At 36.6% G+C, this 17,691-nt stretch overlaps 1 protein-coding gene across 3 annotated transcripts in view; it reads left to right on the forward strand.

Annotated features, from left to right (window-relative positions):
- Window positions 1–17,691, forward strand: part of Taok1 (TAO kinase 1) — a 96,642-nt gene that overhangs the window by 48,986 nt on the left and 29,965 nt on the right. For 2 of the 3 annotated variants that reach the window (XM_085695388.2, XM_085695389.2), the window contains exons 8-13: window positions 1,035–1,126; window positions 6,160–6,253; window positions 8,099–8,180; window positions 10,556–10,723; window positions 11,114–11,317; window positions 15,629–15,763. In XM_085695388.2, the coding sequence (XP_085551514.1) occupies window positions 1,035–1,126; window positions 6,160–6,253; window positions 8,099–8,180; window positions 10,556–10,723; window positions 11,114–11,317; window positions 15,629–15,763 (775 nt within the window). Of the gene's footprint in view, window positions 1–1,034; window positions 1,127–6,159; window positions 6,254–8,098; window positions 8,181–10,555; window positions 10,724–11,113; window positions 11,318–15,628; window positions 15,764–17,691 lie in introns of those variants that run through there. The other variant, XM_085695390.2, reaches the window with a different exon arrangement.

Here is a 17,691-nt window from a genome sequence, read left to right on the forward strand (position 1 = left end):
TTTGTTTTGTTTTTTTGTTTGTTTTTTTGAGACAGGGTTTCTCTCTAGCTTTGGAGCCTGTCTTGGAACTAGCTCTTCTAGACCAGGCTGGCCTCGAACTCACAGAAATCCGCCTGCCTCTGCCTCCTGAGTGCTGTGATTAAAGGCTTGTGCCACCACCCTATTCCTCTTCCTTCTGTTTTATGAGAGCAAATTTACTTTGTATTACTACTTAGACTGGTAGGTCATTTGGAGGGGTTTTGCTGTTTTGAGTTTTCTGTTTGAGGAATTTCAGATGTACAAAAAAAATAGAAGTGTGATGAGGTCTTTCATCCTAATGACCCAGCCCAGTAACCTTTATCACATGGTTAATTCTGCCTTCCCTACTTTCTACCCCAGATATTTTCTATTGAAATTCTAGGTAATATCTGTTCTGGTCTTTGAATAATTTTATATGTATCTGTCAGTGAAAATTTGAAGGAAATATATTTTCAGATTTTTAAACTTCTGTGTGTCAACTTATAAGTACCTCTTTTTACATCATCTTGTTTTGTTTTGTTTTTAATCTGTCTTTGAAATCTCTTATTTTATAAAAGAAAGACTTGATTAAATGGTATATTGCTCTGGAATATAAAGTGTCAAAAGCATATTAGACTTTTGTGACTGTCCAGTTTCTAAAACATTAAAGGTCAAGATGCAATTTTATGGCTAGGCCTGTGCCTGCCTCTTCATTTCAGGTAAAACCACTGACAGTGCTGCCCATGGTAAACTTCAATATTTCAGACAAGTATTAGAATTTTGTAATGAAATTCTGAGAGCCTGCTTTGGGATTTTCCTTTTGGAATGTTGTTGAATGATCATGACAGATGGGGAGACATGTATCATGTTTTCTGAGCAATGATAAATACATGCATCACAACTTCTAATTTGCTTCCCGTTTAGCAAAAAAAATAAGTTTTTGTTTACATATATTGACTGGAGTGCAATCCAATGTTATTTATGTTGATGGAGCTTATATTCTCGAAGTTTTGTTGATTGAGTATTATATATTTTAGGATGGCCCCAGAAGTAATTTTAGCCATGGATGAAGGACAGTATGATGGCAAAGTTGATGTATGGTCTCTTGGAATAACATGTATTGAATTAGGTAAGCATTGTTTTTTATTACTAGGGATTAATTTTTTTTTGAATCTCACTGTGAAGCCCCCCACAGTTGTTCTTTAACTTGCTATGTAGACCAGAGTGACCTTAAACTCAGAGATCCCCCTGTCTCTGCTTCCTGAGTGTTAAGATTAAAAGTGTGAGCCACCACACCTAGCTGAATTAAGTTTTGAGCCAGTATTTTATTTCAGTTACCATATTAAATCAGAGTTTTATCTTAGATCTCAATTTTTTGAAAAATAATTGGTTTTATATGTGTATAGGTATTTTTCTCTGCCTGTATGTGTGAGGCCCATGCATGTGCCTGGTATCTGGTATCCAGGGAGACCAGAAGAGGGTGTGTTGGATCTCCTGGAAGTGTAATTGCCGATGGTTCTGAACCTCTGTGTAGGTGCTAGGAATTGAACTCAGGTTTTCAGGAAGAACAACCACCTCTTCAGCCTCAAATTTAAAGGGAAAAAAATAAATCATTTAAAACTTTTACTTTGATCATCTGGTAATTTCTATAGCAACCTAGTATATATTGGATTAAATATATTTGCTATTAGTTCAAAAATAACTTTTCACTGTGGTCTTAAGTATCTATGTCTGACATTAATGTTTGTTTAACACTTACAATGTACCTACTATTACTGTATTTTCTTTTCACAGAATGTTTCTTAGTCATTTATGAATCATTCTTTTTTTTTTTTTTTTTTTGAGACAGTTTCTCTGTGTAACAACAGGACTAGAACTCTCTTTGTAGACCAGGCTGCCTTCAAACTCACAGAAATCTGCCTGCCTGCCTTCTCGAGTGCTGGGATTAAGGTGTGTGCCACCACTGTCCTGCAAGTTAGTTACTTTTAAATTTAGAAATTAGATGTCCAAACTGTCCCTTTTGGGTAGGCCTTGACTCCTGTTATAGAGGCTAAGTCAGGAGGATTACAAATTCAAGGTCTTCCTGACAAGAGAGTGAATTCAAAGTAGCCTGGGAAATTTAGTAAGACCTGCAAAAGACAGCCAGACTTTATTCAAGTGGAACCATAGTGGTATAGGTATGTCATGTGGGTTAGAATTGGGAAAACATACATGCACAGTAATAAATGTTAAGACCTCTGAAATTAAGAAAATAAATTTGGCCAGACATATGCCACCATGCCTTTATTAGTTTCAGCACTGGAGAATAGAGACAGGCAGGCAGATTTCTGAGTTTGAGACCGTCTTGGTCTACATAGTGAGAGTGAGTTCCAGGCAACTAGGGCCACATAGTGAGAGCCTGTCTTTTAGAAAACATAATACTTACTAAATAAATAATTCTTTTGTTTAAATGAAATTTAGATAGTTTATAAGAATGTGAGAAGTTGGGGGTATAGTTTGGTTTTTATAGTGTAGTATTCATGAAGCTTTGTTTTTGGTAGCAGTAGCCCAGAGACCAAGCATGAGAGCATATGCCTGTAATCCCATAACTCAGGAGAATCAGGAGTTTAAGGTCATACTTAGCTACATGGTGATTTAGAGTGCAGCCTGGGCTACAAGAGATTCTTTATCAAAAAAAAAAAAAATCGAGACAAGTCCTGATGACACATATGGTAATGCCAGCATTTGGGTAGAAGGTTTAGGAGAATCTATTTGACCTACATAGTGATGTCCAAGTCAGTCTGGGCTACATAGGGATACACTGAATTTCAAAAAATCTTGGCTCTATTTAAAAATATATATAGACTAGGCTGGCTTAGATAGATCACAGAGATCTGCCTGCTTCTGCCTCCAGAGTACTGGGATTAAAGGTGTGAAGCACCATGTTTATCAAAAAAGAAAAAAAATTTAACTAAAATTGTCTGTTGAAGGGCTAGAGATACAGCTCTGTTGTATTCACTCTATGTTCTGGATCTGTTGTATTCACTCTACCTAAGTGAAACCTGGGGTTTGATTCCCCTGAACCATATAAAACTAAAAATGAGGCAGAATGATTAGAAATTCAAAGTCATCCTGCTAGCCAGTGAACCAGCTGTGCTAACCTAAGGTGGATGTCAGATTTGAGTGTCGTAGTGAGTTCCTATAACATAGTATGAAATTAGAAATGGATAAAAAGTATGTATGCAAGAGGACGGTTCAGTGTGGAGATTAAAAGGTGTGGTAGAGTTAGTAAAAAGCATTCATTCCTGGAGATGACTTAAGAGTTATTAGAGATCAAGGAAAGTAGGGAAGTAGAGAGTTAGTGTTATAGAAGCAATCCATATTTGAGATAACCTAGTATAGTCAAATAAAAATGATGGGGACTTCCCCTAATGAGGCCTTCCTCACTGCAGAGAAGAGACCTGGTTTGCCTGAGGTGTCAGAAACCAAAAAGAAGTTATTCTTACTGTGTTTGGAATAGGACATTGGCAGAGAGTGACAGCAGAAATCCTTCTTTGGTTACACACAAAAGCAGATTATCAAATAAACAGTAAAGTCTCAGTATGGTGATTCATGCCTATAATCACAGCACTTGGGAGACTGAAATAAGAGTATTGCCATGAATTCTAGGTAAGCCTGCACTGCAGAATAAGACTAAAATGGGGGAAAGGCAAGGGAAGAGGTAATAGGAATAAGATTTGCCATTGTTGAAGTACAGTGTAGCAAATACTGTGGTTTGGGATTGAAATTTGAGATGAAATGCTGAATTATTCTTTGTTTTTTCTTTTGTTTTTGATTTTGATTTTTTTTTTTTTTTTGAGGCAGGGTCTCATGTAGCAGACTGTTTTTGAGTTCACTATGTATACCAGGCTGCCCAACTCTGCCTCCTGAGTGCTGAGACTAAAGGCTTGCATTACCACACCTGGCTATTATTTTTAATAATGTAGAAAGAAATGTGTTATATGTGTCTGTTAAGTTTATACATGTGTTCTTTAATTCTGTCTGTTGAGAAGATGTAAAAATGGGCCAGAGAGATGACTTAGCTGTAAAGAGCCCTTGCTGCTTTTGCAGAGAACAAGACTTTAGTAGTTCTAATCATTTTTATCAGGTGGTTCACAACTGCCTTTAACTCCACTGCCAGGGAATCTGACACCCTCTTCTGGTGTCAATGGCTGTCTACAACTCAGGGAGTCGTTTCTTTTTTCCTTCTATCATGTGGGTTTCGGGGGGGTTGAATTCAGGTTATCAGGCATGGTGGCAAGTGCTTTCACCCACTGAGCCATCTCCCCCAATTTCACCTTTTAGAAAATAGAAAAGGGAATAATCTGAACTCAGAATAAACAAATGACAGAATAATGAAGTAAGATCAAAGTAAAAACTCAGTTAAGCAGAAAATTGAAAAATAGAAAATATCATTGAAACTAAAATCTGGCTACTTATGAAGGTCATTAAAATTGATAAATAAATTTTTTATTTTGGTTAGAAAAAAAAGATACAAATCTCTAATATTAGGAATGAGAGAAACCAGGTGGGATAGATCACATTTATAATTCCAAGATTTAGGAAACTGACAGTAGGTGAATCACCATGGTTTGGAACTAGTCTGGCCATGTAGTTAGTTCCGGATAGCCTGGGCTATAGTGTGAGACATTGTCTAAAAAGTAAAATCAAAGATAGGGGCTGTGAATGAGAAATACCAATTAGTATTGGTTATAAAAATTATGTAGGGGACTAAACAGATGCATTTAAAGTACTCAAACTACTCTAGGGGATCTGATACCCTCTTCTGGTTTCTGTGACCATACCCACTTGTATATACCCTGTGCAGACACGAACAAATAATTTTAAAATAGCAACAAAAATAAAAGAAAATGAGGGCCAGGGGAGATGTGAGTAAGGACACTTGCTTTGTAAATATGGCCAGAGTACAAATCTCAGCACACAGGAGGCAGATACAGGTGGATCTCTGTGAGTTTGAGGCCAGTCTGGTCTAAAGAGCGAGTTCCAGGACAGCCAAGGCTACACAAAGAAACCAGGTCTTGAAAAACAAAACAAAAAAAGAAATCTCTGTGTTAGGGCAATAGAGGAAGACACTGGTCCATATGCAAAGGTGTGTATAACCATGTGTAACTTCCAAAAATAATATAAAAATATGAATAGTTTTCTGTCTGAATTTGAAGACTCGGTGCAGTGGCCTGATTCCTTGACAGACACAGATGATTAAAACTACATATAGCATTATTGATTAGAGTTTTGGGACCAAACTTCAATGGGGTTTGCTGTCAGGTGACTCTAACACCATTAGGTGGCATAATTTAATGCATATCATGTGGTTTTTATGAAAATGTTCTTATATATTGAAGTGATTAGGGATGGTGGGCCATCAGAGCAAGTAGTTTATCTCAATTGATTCACATTTAAAAGTTCTTTGTAGGGGCTGAAAAAAACTGCACAGCTATTATGGTTGCTCTTCCAGAGGACCTGAGTTCAATCCCCAGCACCCACATGGTGGCTCACAACTATCTGTAATGGAATCTGATGTCTTCTTCTGGTGTTTGTGAAGACGGATCACTCATATACATAAAATAAATAAATAGGGGAGTGGTGGTGGTGCATGCCTGTAATCATCCTAGTACTCTGGAGTCAGAGGCAGGTGGATGGATCTCTGAGTTCAAGGCCAGCCTGGTCTACAAAGCGAGTTCCGGGACAGGCTCCAAAGCTACAGAGAAACTATCTCAAAAGTAAAACAAAACAAAAAAACCCAAAAAACAAAACAAAAATAAATAGATAAATAGGTAGATACATACATACATACATACATACATATTTTTAAAGAGAAGTTCTTTGTAGCCAGGTGTTCTGGTGTTTCTGAAGACAGATCACTCATATACATAAAAATAATAAATAGCCGGGCGGTGGTGGCGGATGTCTTTAATCCCAGCATGCGGGAGGCAGAGGCAGGTGGTTCCCTACAAGTTCGAGGCCGGCCTGGTCTACAAAGTGAGTTCTAGGACAGCCAGGGCTGTTACACAGAGAAACCCTGACTCCAAAACAACTAAATAAAAAAGGTCTTTCTACAATTTTTTAAATTAAGTTTAAAGTTGTTTCCAAAATGTTAACAAAAGGATTTCCTCTCTTTTATAGCTGAGAGGAAGCCTCCTTTATTTAATATGAATGCAATGAGTGCCTTATATCACATAGCCCAAAATGAATCCCCTACACTACAGTCTAATGAATGGTGAGTATTCCCACAAGATATTGATTGTTTTGAAAATTTTGTAAATATTGATAAAATATAAATTGTTATCAACATGTTTCAATTTCATATAAGTAAATGTACTACTTGAAAAGTAAGTAGGTTTACTTTTTCATTAAATTTTTGGAGCACAAATAACCCTAATAATTTATAATTTAATAGTGTTTTTAATTTTTTAAGCATTAATTTTTACAACAAAATACATAGATTGTTATAACCTGTTGTGATAATTATTTGATAAATATATTATCATTTATATTATAAAAGACATAGGTAACATGGTATGATTTTTTTTTTTCTTTCAAAATTGTTAGGTTATTTAAACCTTGGGAATACTCTAGCTAACTATGTTATTTTCATTGCTCTGATTTTTCTTCTGGTGTGTAGTCTTTGATTTGTTAAAACTTCATGTTCTAGTTTAGAATTATTATGAGTTGAAAAAATTGTGCATTAGTTACTTTTCTCATTTCTGTAACAATTTCCCTGACAAAAGGCAAGTTAAAAAAGGAAGAGCTTATTTGGAATTACAGTTTAAGGATATAGTCTGTCATGATGGGGAAGGCGTGATGGTAGGAACTTGATACTTGTGTCTTCAGTGAGGAATTGTAAAGAGATTGATCCTGGAGCTCCATTTGCCTTGCCCTATTTATTCAGTCTGGGACTCCAGTCCATGGGATGGTGCCATCTACATTTAGAGGGGGTCTTCCTCAGTTGTACCTTTCTGGAAGCACCCTTGTAGACCCCCTCAGGTGTGTTTTCATGGTAATTCTAAATTTTGTTCAGTTGATAGAATTAGCCATTACTATTCTACCCCTTGTCAGCATTATACTTCTTTCCCCTAAAGCTCCATGTTCATTTCTTAATACAAAATATTACTTTATCTCTGAAAGTTTCCATAGTCTTTAACAGTTCCAACATTATATAAAAACCCACTGCCTGAGGTCTCTTCTGAGAGGTAAAATAAACTTGTGATCACTTGTACAATGAGAAACAATTTTCTGTGATCCCAGCCTTTAGGAGGATGAGGCAGGAGGATTACTCCAAGTTCAAGTCCAGCCGGGGCTATAGTGTGAAACTCTATCTCAAAAAACCAACAACAACAACAACAAAATTTGTTACCGTTTTAATATTGGAGATAAACGTTGATGGAATAATTGTTTATTGGATGATCAATGAACTCCCATGAGCAATACTATAATGACACATTATATGCTTTTAATATTTTAAGAATATATATTTATTGGTTTTCTAGATTTTTAATAGAAGTCTTATCCTCTTGGTCAGGGTCAGCAATTGCTCAGGTGTTTAAAAGTGCTCTTCTCTCCTGGTCTACAGAGTGAGTTTCAGAACTATACTGAAAAGACCTGTCTTGAAAAACAAAACAAACAAAATGTTCTTCTCCAGAGGGAATAAGAGTTATATTCTGAACATACTCTATAGAAAACAATCCAAAGTACAAATAAAAAGATAATTAAAGGGAGAAGGCGTCTGGTATTTGAATGGAGAAAAGCTCTGGATGGCCTTTGTTCCTTTTGACTCAATATTGAGTGATTTCTGATAGATAAATCTGTGAAACAGGATTTTTTTCTAGCTAAGTGTACACTCTGCCATGGCACTCTACCCCCAGCCTAGGATTTTTAAATGTTCTGTGTTAGTCTATTTTTGGAAAATGTTAACAGTAATTGGTTGCTTTGGATCACCTTGAATAGATGATATTATATTATCATTTTTTTTTTTCATTCTTCCTCCCATGAGTAGGCTTAAGCCTTTTGGATGTGTTTTTAAAGGAAATAGCAATATGTTCACTTGATACTTTCTTTACAATAGGTCTGATTATTTTCGCAACTTTGTAGATTCTTGCCTCCAGAAAATCCCTCAAGATCGCCCTACATCAGAGGAACTTTTAAAGGTCAGTTTATAAAATTCTATTATCTTTAACCCTTAGGAAATTATTTTAAATTGCTTTGTTGGTTTTTTCTCAATCAGGATTAGCTATATTAGTTTTCACTAAAATATGAAATTTGGGGCCAGTGAGATAGCTCAGTATGGGCACTTGTTTCCAATTCTAAGAACTTGCATTGAATCCCTGAAATCACATGGTTGAAAGGAGAGAACTAATTTCCACATACATGTTTGTATTGTGTTCCCCCTTCATAAATAATAAACACATGTAATCAAGGCTTTGTAGTTCTAAAACAACAATTTAAAAGGTTTCCTTTGTTGTTGTTGTTGTTTTTCCAGTGCTGGCACTAAAATGGGACTACGTATTAAGCATGGACTGTTATTCAGCTATTTTCCCCAGGCTATTTAAATACTAATTTTTGCTTTTTGAGATAGTGTCTCAACTCTATAGCTATGACTGTCCTGGAAATTACCATATAGACACCAGGCCTTGAATTCAGAGATCCCCCGCCTCTGCCTCTAAAGTGCTGGTATGAACCACCCACTCTGCTAAAAATACTAATATTTTTGTATCATTATCTCTTGAAACCTATGTATTTGTGATTCTGGGTATTGAACTCAGGACTTTGTGTATAGTAGGTAGGCGTTTTCCTAATTGAGCAACACCCCTGGCCCTGGTAACTTACCTTAGATACTGTATTTTTGTTTTAAAGATTTTTTTGAGGTGGGGGGAGCGCACAAGTGAGTGAGACAGGGATGGGGGGGTATTTCTTCTGAGGCAGGATCTCAGCTAGACTAGAAGCTAGCAAGGCTTACTGCTCCTCCTCCATTTATAAGCACTTCAGCTTGTTATGGATGCTGGCATCCAAACTCTTGACTCATTTAGCAATGAATGTTATAAAAATTATGTAACTTTAGATTGACAAGATGACCTAGTGAGTTAAGGCACTTGCTACCAAACCTGAAGAACTGAGTGCTATCTCTGAAACTCGTATTATAAAAGGAGAGAACTGACTCTAAGAGGTTGTCTTCTGTCCTCCACATAGATATTATAATTTTATTGATTTTAATGTCGTGGTTTTTGGTGTTTTGCTTTTTGTTCTCTCTGTCTCTGTCTTCCTCCCTCCCTCCCTCTCTCCTTCCCTCTCCCCTACTCCCTCCCTCCCTCTCTCCTTCCCTCTCCGCTACTCCCTCCCTCCCTCTCTCCTTCCCTCTCCCCTACTCCCTCCCTCCCTCCTTCCTTCCCCAAGGTCTCATCATGCTTTGACTGGTATGGAACTCAATATATAGACCAGACTGGCCTTGAACTCTCAAAGATTCTCCTGTTTGCCTTCCCAGTACAGGAGCTAAAAAGTGCCTGAGAAAATGAATGAATAAATAAATAATATGCATCTTGACGAGGCAGTAATGAGCATTTACTCTAGCTAGTTGTTTCCACAAGATTTATGTAAACTTTTTATTTATTTATTTCTATGTGCAGTTGTGTTTTGCCTGCATGTATGTTTGTGTGAGGGTGTTAGATCCCCTGGAATTGAAGTTATAGGCAGATCTGAACTGCCATGTGAGTGCTGGGAATTGATCCCGGGTCCTCTGGAAGAGCAGCCACAGCTCTTAACCACTGAGCCATCTCTCTGGCCCTCTATATGAACTGTTTTCACATAATTTTTTTCACCTTCAGATGTCAGCTAAATTAAACTACAACAAATACACATACATACATTTGATAATATTATTTACAATAACATTATATAGAAAAAGAGTAAAAAATTTCCATACTGCTTTTGTAGTTCCAGGGAATAAGCTCACTTATGGTCTCAGAAATAAAAGCTTGACCAACTGAACACTCATACTAGCAATACATTTTAATAGTCTGGCCATGGCTGTTTATGCCTGTAATTCAGCACTAGGAGGATCACGAGTTAAAAGCCAGCATTGACTGTCACGAGGAAAAGAAATCCATAATGTCTAAGTTCTTATTACTTAATTTATTGCCAGTAAATTTTCCTTGTTAAATCAAGCATTGCTTATAATCAGTAATGGGTTTTTTTTTTGTTTTTTGTTTGTTTGTTTGTTTTAGAATGTATTAGCTTTGATAATTTCAACTGTATTTTCATTGGCCAATTAAATATATTATTATGAGGATTTTATTTAAGAGTATTTATGTAGGCACAAGTTGAATGTGGAAATTACTACTTTCTAAGTATCAGAAGTCATAGATGTAATAGAACTAGATAGCTATAGATTGTATGAATTGTGAATCATTGGGTAATAACTGTAGATTGAGAAAGGAATGTATTTGAACTAATTAGGAAAAAAGTAAATTATTGTTATTATTGTTATTATTATTATTATTATTATTATTATTATTTTCTGCTCTTCCAGCACATGTTTGTTCTTCGAGAGCGCCCGGAAACAGTGTTAATAGATCTTATTCAGAGGACAAAGGATGCAGTAAGAGAGCTGGACAATCTGCAGTATCGAAAGATGAAGAAACTTCTTTTCCAGGAGGCACATAATGGACCAGCGGTAGAAGCACAGGAAGAAGAGGAGGTATGATTGCCCAAAGTTTTAGTTGGGTTTATTGATTTCTTACACTACTTGTTCAGCCAAACATACTTTTTATATCCCTGGTTCCAATATATTATGCTCTTATCATTGATGCTCTGAAATTCTAGTTATGAACAAAGGTCTTTAATGTAATTTTAGGGGTATGGGATTTATCTCATTTGTAGAGCACTTGGATCCTGGGTTTGCTCAAAAAAAAGAAAGAAAGAAATCTTGTTACTATATACTTTCTATCAAACCCTTATATTGTATAGTAAAGGATACAAGAAGTCTTTTATTAAAGAAAGCTGTTTGTGTTCATCAGGCTTCTCTTCTCCTTTAATCTATAATTGAGAAAAGATTCGGATATTTTAATTTAATGCTCTTTTCCTTTAGGAGCAAGATCATGGTGTTGGCCGGACAGGAACAGTGAATAGTGTTGGAAGTAATCAGTCTATTCCCAGTATGTCTATCAGTGCCAGCAGCCAAAGCAGCAGTGTTAACAGTCTTCCAGATGCCTCTGATGACAAGAGTGAGCTTGACATGATGGAGGGAGACCACACAGTGATGTCTAATAGTTCTGTCATCCACTTAAAACCTGTGAGTATTGCCTTTTTCTGGGGGAGAAAAACAACAAAAAGAAAACACCTCAACTTTGATTCATCATTTTCTTTGACTGATTAATTCAAGAGATTTTTTTTTTTTTGAAGTTTAAGAAGTTTGGAATCTGGGTGTGATGGCACACACCTGAATCCCAGCACTTGGAAGAATCAGAATTCAAGAGCTGCCTCAGCTAAATTTACACAGTAAATTTGAGGCTGGCTATATATGACTCTGTGTTTCATCGCCATCACCACTACCCTTTAAAAAAGGAAAAAAGAAAAAAAAAAACACAATTTGTGTATACTGGAGAGCTGGCTCAGTGATTATGATTATTTGTTGCTTTTTCAGAGGACCTGAGTTTGTTTCTCAGGTTTCACAACAAGCAACTGTGTCACAGGTCCAAGGGATATAATGCCCTCTTCTGGACTCCATGGACATCTGCATTCAGAATGTAAAGATAATTGTGTATGTGCAACACAAACAAAACCTTTAAAGTTCAGGGTTACATAGAGGACAACATCCTCCCAACCCATGCCCAGAAAAGCAAACTTTAGATCATTTTTGTTTTCCACAGCAATGGTCTAAAGTGTTAATCTGTTAACTGAATTTGGGAAATTGCTGTTTTGAAATACAAAAAGACATGAGACTATTTTACAATGAAAAAAATATGCCACATAACCTATGGTTGGAATATTTGGGAATAGCAAGAATATATATTTGAAATTTATGAATAGTTGAAATTAGAAAATGAAATAGTTGCTGGATGGTGGTGGCACACGCCTTTAATCCCAGCACTCGTGGAGGCAGAGGCAGGTGGATCTCAGTGAGTTTGAGGCCAGCTTGGTCTACAAGAGCTAGTTCCAGGACAAGCACCAAAAACTACAGAGAAACCCTGTCTCGAAAATTCAAAAGAAAAAGGAAAAAAAAAAAAAGAGAGAGAAAGAAAATGAAATAGTTGATTTTTTTAATTTTATTTATTTTTTTTTTGAAATAGTTGATAATAAATAATGAGCCAGAAGCAACTTTTGTAGTATTCCTCCCACTCCCCCCCTCCCTTTTTTTTTTGAGACAGGATTTCTTTGTGTAATCACTCTGGCTGTTCTGGAACTGTATAGACCAGGTTGGTCTTTGAACTCATAGAAATCTGCTTGTCCTCTGCCTCTTGAGTGCTGGGATTAAAGGTATGTTTCACCACTGACTACCAGTATCCACTTTTATATTTAAAATACAACAATAAATTTGCAAATTTAGGGTTTAGTAAATGTCAATGTTTGCTATATTTTCTGCTGAATTTTTTGTGCATGTCATATGTTGGTATGTTTCCACATGTTGAGACCCCAGGTTGAACACTTTTCTTTGATCACTTTCTCCACCTTAGCTTAGAAGCAAAGTCTCTCAGTTGCACTGTCTTCCCAGTTTTGCAGTTTTGAGTGTAAGTTGAATGTGCAACTTAGTAGTAGAGTGGTGTCCTAGTATACATGTGACCCTGAGTTCAGCTCAAAGCAGGCTGGGTTGGTCATCTTTGATTCAGTTCTCAATACTAGGACAAAAAGACAAGTCAGGTAACTCTTGGCAGGAGAACTTAATATAGAAATGTTCTGACAAACAGTGGTGGCGCACACCTTTAATCCTAGTACTGTAGAGGCAGAGGCAGGTGAATCTCTGTGGGTTTGAGGCCAGCATGGTCTACAAAACAAGTTCCAAGACAACTAGGGCTGTTAAACAGAGAAACCTTGAACAACAACAAAAACATGTTAAGTTTTCTGGATTTTTAAAGACTGAGTTTTGGTGCATAGTCCTGACTGATCTTAAACTTAACAGCAGTCCTCCTGCCCCTCTATCTGAGAATGATCTTTTTAATTTAATTTTTTTTAAAAATATTTATTTATTTATTTATTATGTATACAATATTCTGTCTGTGTGTATGCCTGCAGGCCAGAAGAGGGCACCAGACCTCATTACAGATGGTTGTGAGCCACCATGTGGTTGCTGGGAATTGAACTCAGGACCTTTGGAAGAGCATCTCTCCAGCCCCCGATCTTTTTAATTTTAAAGCTGTGGTTTTATCTAGAAGTTATTAGACACAATTGCTAAGAAGTGGGAACAAACATATGTCTACCAACAAATGGGTGAATAAAGAAATTATAGTGTGTATGTATATATATTTAGGGTTTTATTGCTGTGAAGAGACACCATGACTAGTGGAACTCTTATAAAGGAAAGCATTTAATTGGGGCCAGTTTGCAAATCAAAAGTTTAGTTTCAGTATCTCCATTGCAGGGAGCGTGGAAGCACATAGGCAGACATGGTACAGGAGGTAGTTGAGAGTTTATATATGATGGACAAGCAGCAGGAAGAGAGATCAGCCCTGGGCCCTGGCTTGAGCTTCTGAAACAGGCCACATCTACTCCAACAATGCCATGCCTCCCAGTAGTGCCACTCCCTAGAAATCTAAGGGGGCCATTTTCATTTAGATACCACATAAATCAAATGGAGTATTATTTACCTATAAATAGGAACAATGTTATATAATAGAATCTGCATTGTATATAATCCTATCCACATAAGACTGGAGAATTAAAATTCCAGGCTAGTTTTAGGTATATAGTGAGACCTTATTTCAAAAAAAAAGCTCAGAAGCATTATCCAGCCACAAATGAGTGAATATTTTATAATAAAATGTTTGCATAGCAAAATCTTTAGGAATAAATGCTAATAAAGAAGTTACCATGATTTGCATAGATGACAAAATGGAAGATACTGCTAATCGATAAGAGTTTTGCCGGGCGGTGGTGGTGCACACCTTTAGTCCCAGCACTCAGGAGGCAGAGGCAGGCACATCTCTGTGAGTTCGAGGCCAGCCTGGTCTACAAGAGCTTGTTCCAGGACAGGCTCCAAAGGTACAAAAAAACCCTGTCTTGAAAAACAAACAAAAAGAAAAAAAAAAAGAAGAAAGTAAGTTTCTATTTGAGGTGATGTAAAGTGGTAATAGATTTATAACATTGAAAATGTAATTGGTGCCAATTGTAATGGCCAAAGGGAAAAATTGTTAACTTCTTTTTTTAAAGACAAGGTTTGGCTATGTGGCCTTTGTTGACCTGGAACTTAAAAGAGATCTTACTGGAGCTGAAGAGATGTCTCAGCCGTTAAGTGCACTGGTTGCTCTTCCAGAGATCCTGAGTTCAATTCCCAGCAACCACATGGCAGCTCAAAACTGTCTACAACTCCAGTTCCAGAGTGTCTGGCACCTCACACAGACATGCATGTAGACCCATAAAATAAAAATAAATACATTTTAAAAAGTAAATGAAAATAAATCTTTTTTAAAAATGATTTATTGATTTGTTTATTTTTGTTTTTTTGAGACAAGGTTTCTTTTTTTTAAATCATTTATTTATTATGTACACAATATTCTGTCTACATGTATGCCTGCAGGCCAGAAGAGGGCACCAGACCTCATTACAGATGGTTGTGAGTGACCATGTGGTTGCTGGGAATTGAACTCAGGATCTTTGGAAGAGCAGGCAGTGCTCTTAACCACTGAGCCATCTCTCCAGCCCCCTGAAAATAAATCCTAAAAAACATTTAATTGCTGTGTGGCTGTGGTGCATCTCTTAAAATTGTTTATTTTAGACAAATGACAGAAATATTATAAATATAATCTTAAACTTAAAATATATTGACACATCTATAATCAAAACACAACGAAGTAGTGTTATACTGCATTGCTTATAAAACGAGTTTTTAATTTTTTAATCACCATCATTTGAAATGTTGATTACATGTTATACTATTTTGTTTTTAAATTACATTAAAGCTTTTCAGTTTTATTTTTATTGTTTTAAAATATGTGTATTCGTGGGGGTACATACAAATGTTGCCAGAGGTGTCAGATCCCCTGAAGCTGGAGTCAAAGGTGTTTATAAGCTGCCTGATGTATGTGCTGGGAATTAAACTTGGGTCCCGTGCAAGAATTGCTGTTTAACACTGATCAATCTCTCCAGCTCAAGCTTTTCGGTTTGTATATAATATATAGAATATAAAACTATTTTTATACAAATATAAAAATATTTTTTTGTATTTATACAAATACAAAAACTATGTATTTTGTATGTTGAATCTGTACTTTTTTCACACACTATGTAAATAATTTCAGCTAACTCTGCTTGTGTTGAAAATAATAGGATTTCTAGTTTCTCTTTCTGCTTTGTAAAATTGTGTTTCTTTGAAATTATTGATCAAAATTGTCTTTTTCTTGAAACTTCAAAAAAAGATTCACCTTACAATATATTTTCTCTGTCTATTAAGGAGGAGGAAAATTATAGAGAAGAAGGAGATCCTAGAACAAGAGCATCAGACCCACAATCTCCACCTCAAGTGTCCCGTCACAAATCACATTATCGTAATAGAGAACACTTTGCAACTATACGAACGGCATCACTGGTATGTATTCGCCTGTCCAAAAAGAGTATCTTTGTTATGTTGGTAGTATGGACTCAAATATATTTAACTTTCTTATTTCTTTGTTTGGTATTTATTTTGTAAAACATTTAATGTTTAATTTCCCTGTTAGAAGAAAGCACTCTAAGAAATACTGAACTACTAATGTATTGATAATTATTCATGTACTAAATATTTTAGAACGTGTAAGAGACCTACAAAATACTAATTAAACAGGCATTCAGATAAATTTTAATACCTTTTTTTAAAACAGTATCAAGTTGTTAGGTTTTAGGCACAGAGAAGAGAATCGGTGTATTGCCACGTAAAATTAACATTTCAGATGTTTTAGCACAAACTTTGTTCAAGATATATGGTTAGAATTCAAAGAAGGAACTGTTGAAAATTGCAGTTGATTGTATTACTATGCTCTAAATGTCATTTCTGTTTTCCAAAAAAACCAATGAATATGGATATTTTTCTGTTGCGTCGCTTTGGCCAGCAAAGAAAACGCAACACCGGACTCTTCTCAATGCAGTTTAATCAGGAAAGCTTGAATAATCTTCTGACCCCGGGGAAAGCCAGCCCACACCTAAAATAGCCTTTGGGTAGCCAACTCCAGCAAGCCACGTGGGAAATAAGGATAGGCCCAGGTACACAGAAACAAGCCAGATCCTTAGCTTTAGCCATGTATGGAGTTATTTACAACTAAAAGCACATACCACCGGGCCGGGGGAAGCGGGGGGGGGGCGGGGGGGGAGTGCAGAGGCCAGCACCATCTTTAAGGTGCAGCACAAAGCAGCTCACTACATTTTTCCATTACAAACTTACTATGGAACATTTAAAATCCTGTTCAAGCCGTGCTTGCAGGTCTTCATTGCTAAGCCTGTCCACTTTGAGTTCTAACGAAAAAAGTATAGTGTTTCCTTTTCTGTTTCTTTGGATACTGGCCATAGTCATAAGCATGATGGCTTTGATAGTCTCACTCTTCCTCTGAAGATCCCACTGGTAAAAAATTCATAAAATTATAAGAGATTTTAAAAGTAACCAGTTGTGGTACTTGTCTTTAATCCCAGCATTGAGATGACTGAGGCAGGTGGATCTCTGTGAGTAAGTACATAAAGATATCATTATTATGTTATTAGAATATATAGCATGACTGCTGGGCTGTGGTGGTGCATGCCTTTAATCTCAGAAGGCAGAGACAGATCTCTGTGAGTTCTATCTAGGCCAGCCTCATCTACAGAGTGAATTCCATGACAGCCAAGACTAGCCAAGACTACACAGAGAAACCCTGTGTCAAAAAACATACAAATAAATAAACAACAACAAAAGAGAATGTATAGCATAGTGGCATATGCCTGTAATTCTAGCACTTGAAAGATTGATAGAGAAGGATCTTGAGTTCAAGACCAATCTGAGCTACCTAGTTGAGACCTTCTTTGAAAAAATAAAGCAAGGATTGACAATTTACATCAGTAGTAGAGCACTTAAATCATTTACTCCAAACCTTTATCCAAAACTCCACACATCAAAATATAGCTTTCTGAGTTGTCTGGTTTGCCATTCTCGTGGTACTATATGGTCATGAAACTATATTATGTGTAGTCAAAAACACAGTGTTTGTGGTTCTAGGAAGAAGACTCAGTTAATAAAGTGTTTGCAACATGAGCATAAGAACCTGAGTTTGGCTGGGTATTGGTGGTCCATGCCTTTATCCCCCAACACTTGGAAGGCAGAAGCAGGTAGATTTGTAATAATAGTACTAAGAAGTGAGGATGTCCAGATCCCGGAAGCTCAATGGCCACCTTGTCTATCTGAATCAGAAAAGCTTGAAGTTTAGTGAGAGACTGTCTCAAAAAAAAAGTAAAGTGGGGCCAGCTGTGTGGCCCAGCCAGGAAAGAAAATTGCCTTCAAGCCTGACAGTCTGA

Source organism: Myodes glareolus, chromosome 9, assembly GCF_982192425.1.
Source record: "Myodes glareolus chromosome 9, mMyoGla1.1, whole genome shotgun sequence".
NCBI lineage: Eukaryota > Metazoa > Chordata > Mammalia > Rodentia > Cricetidae > Myodes > Myodes glareolus.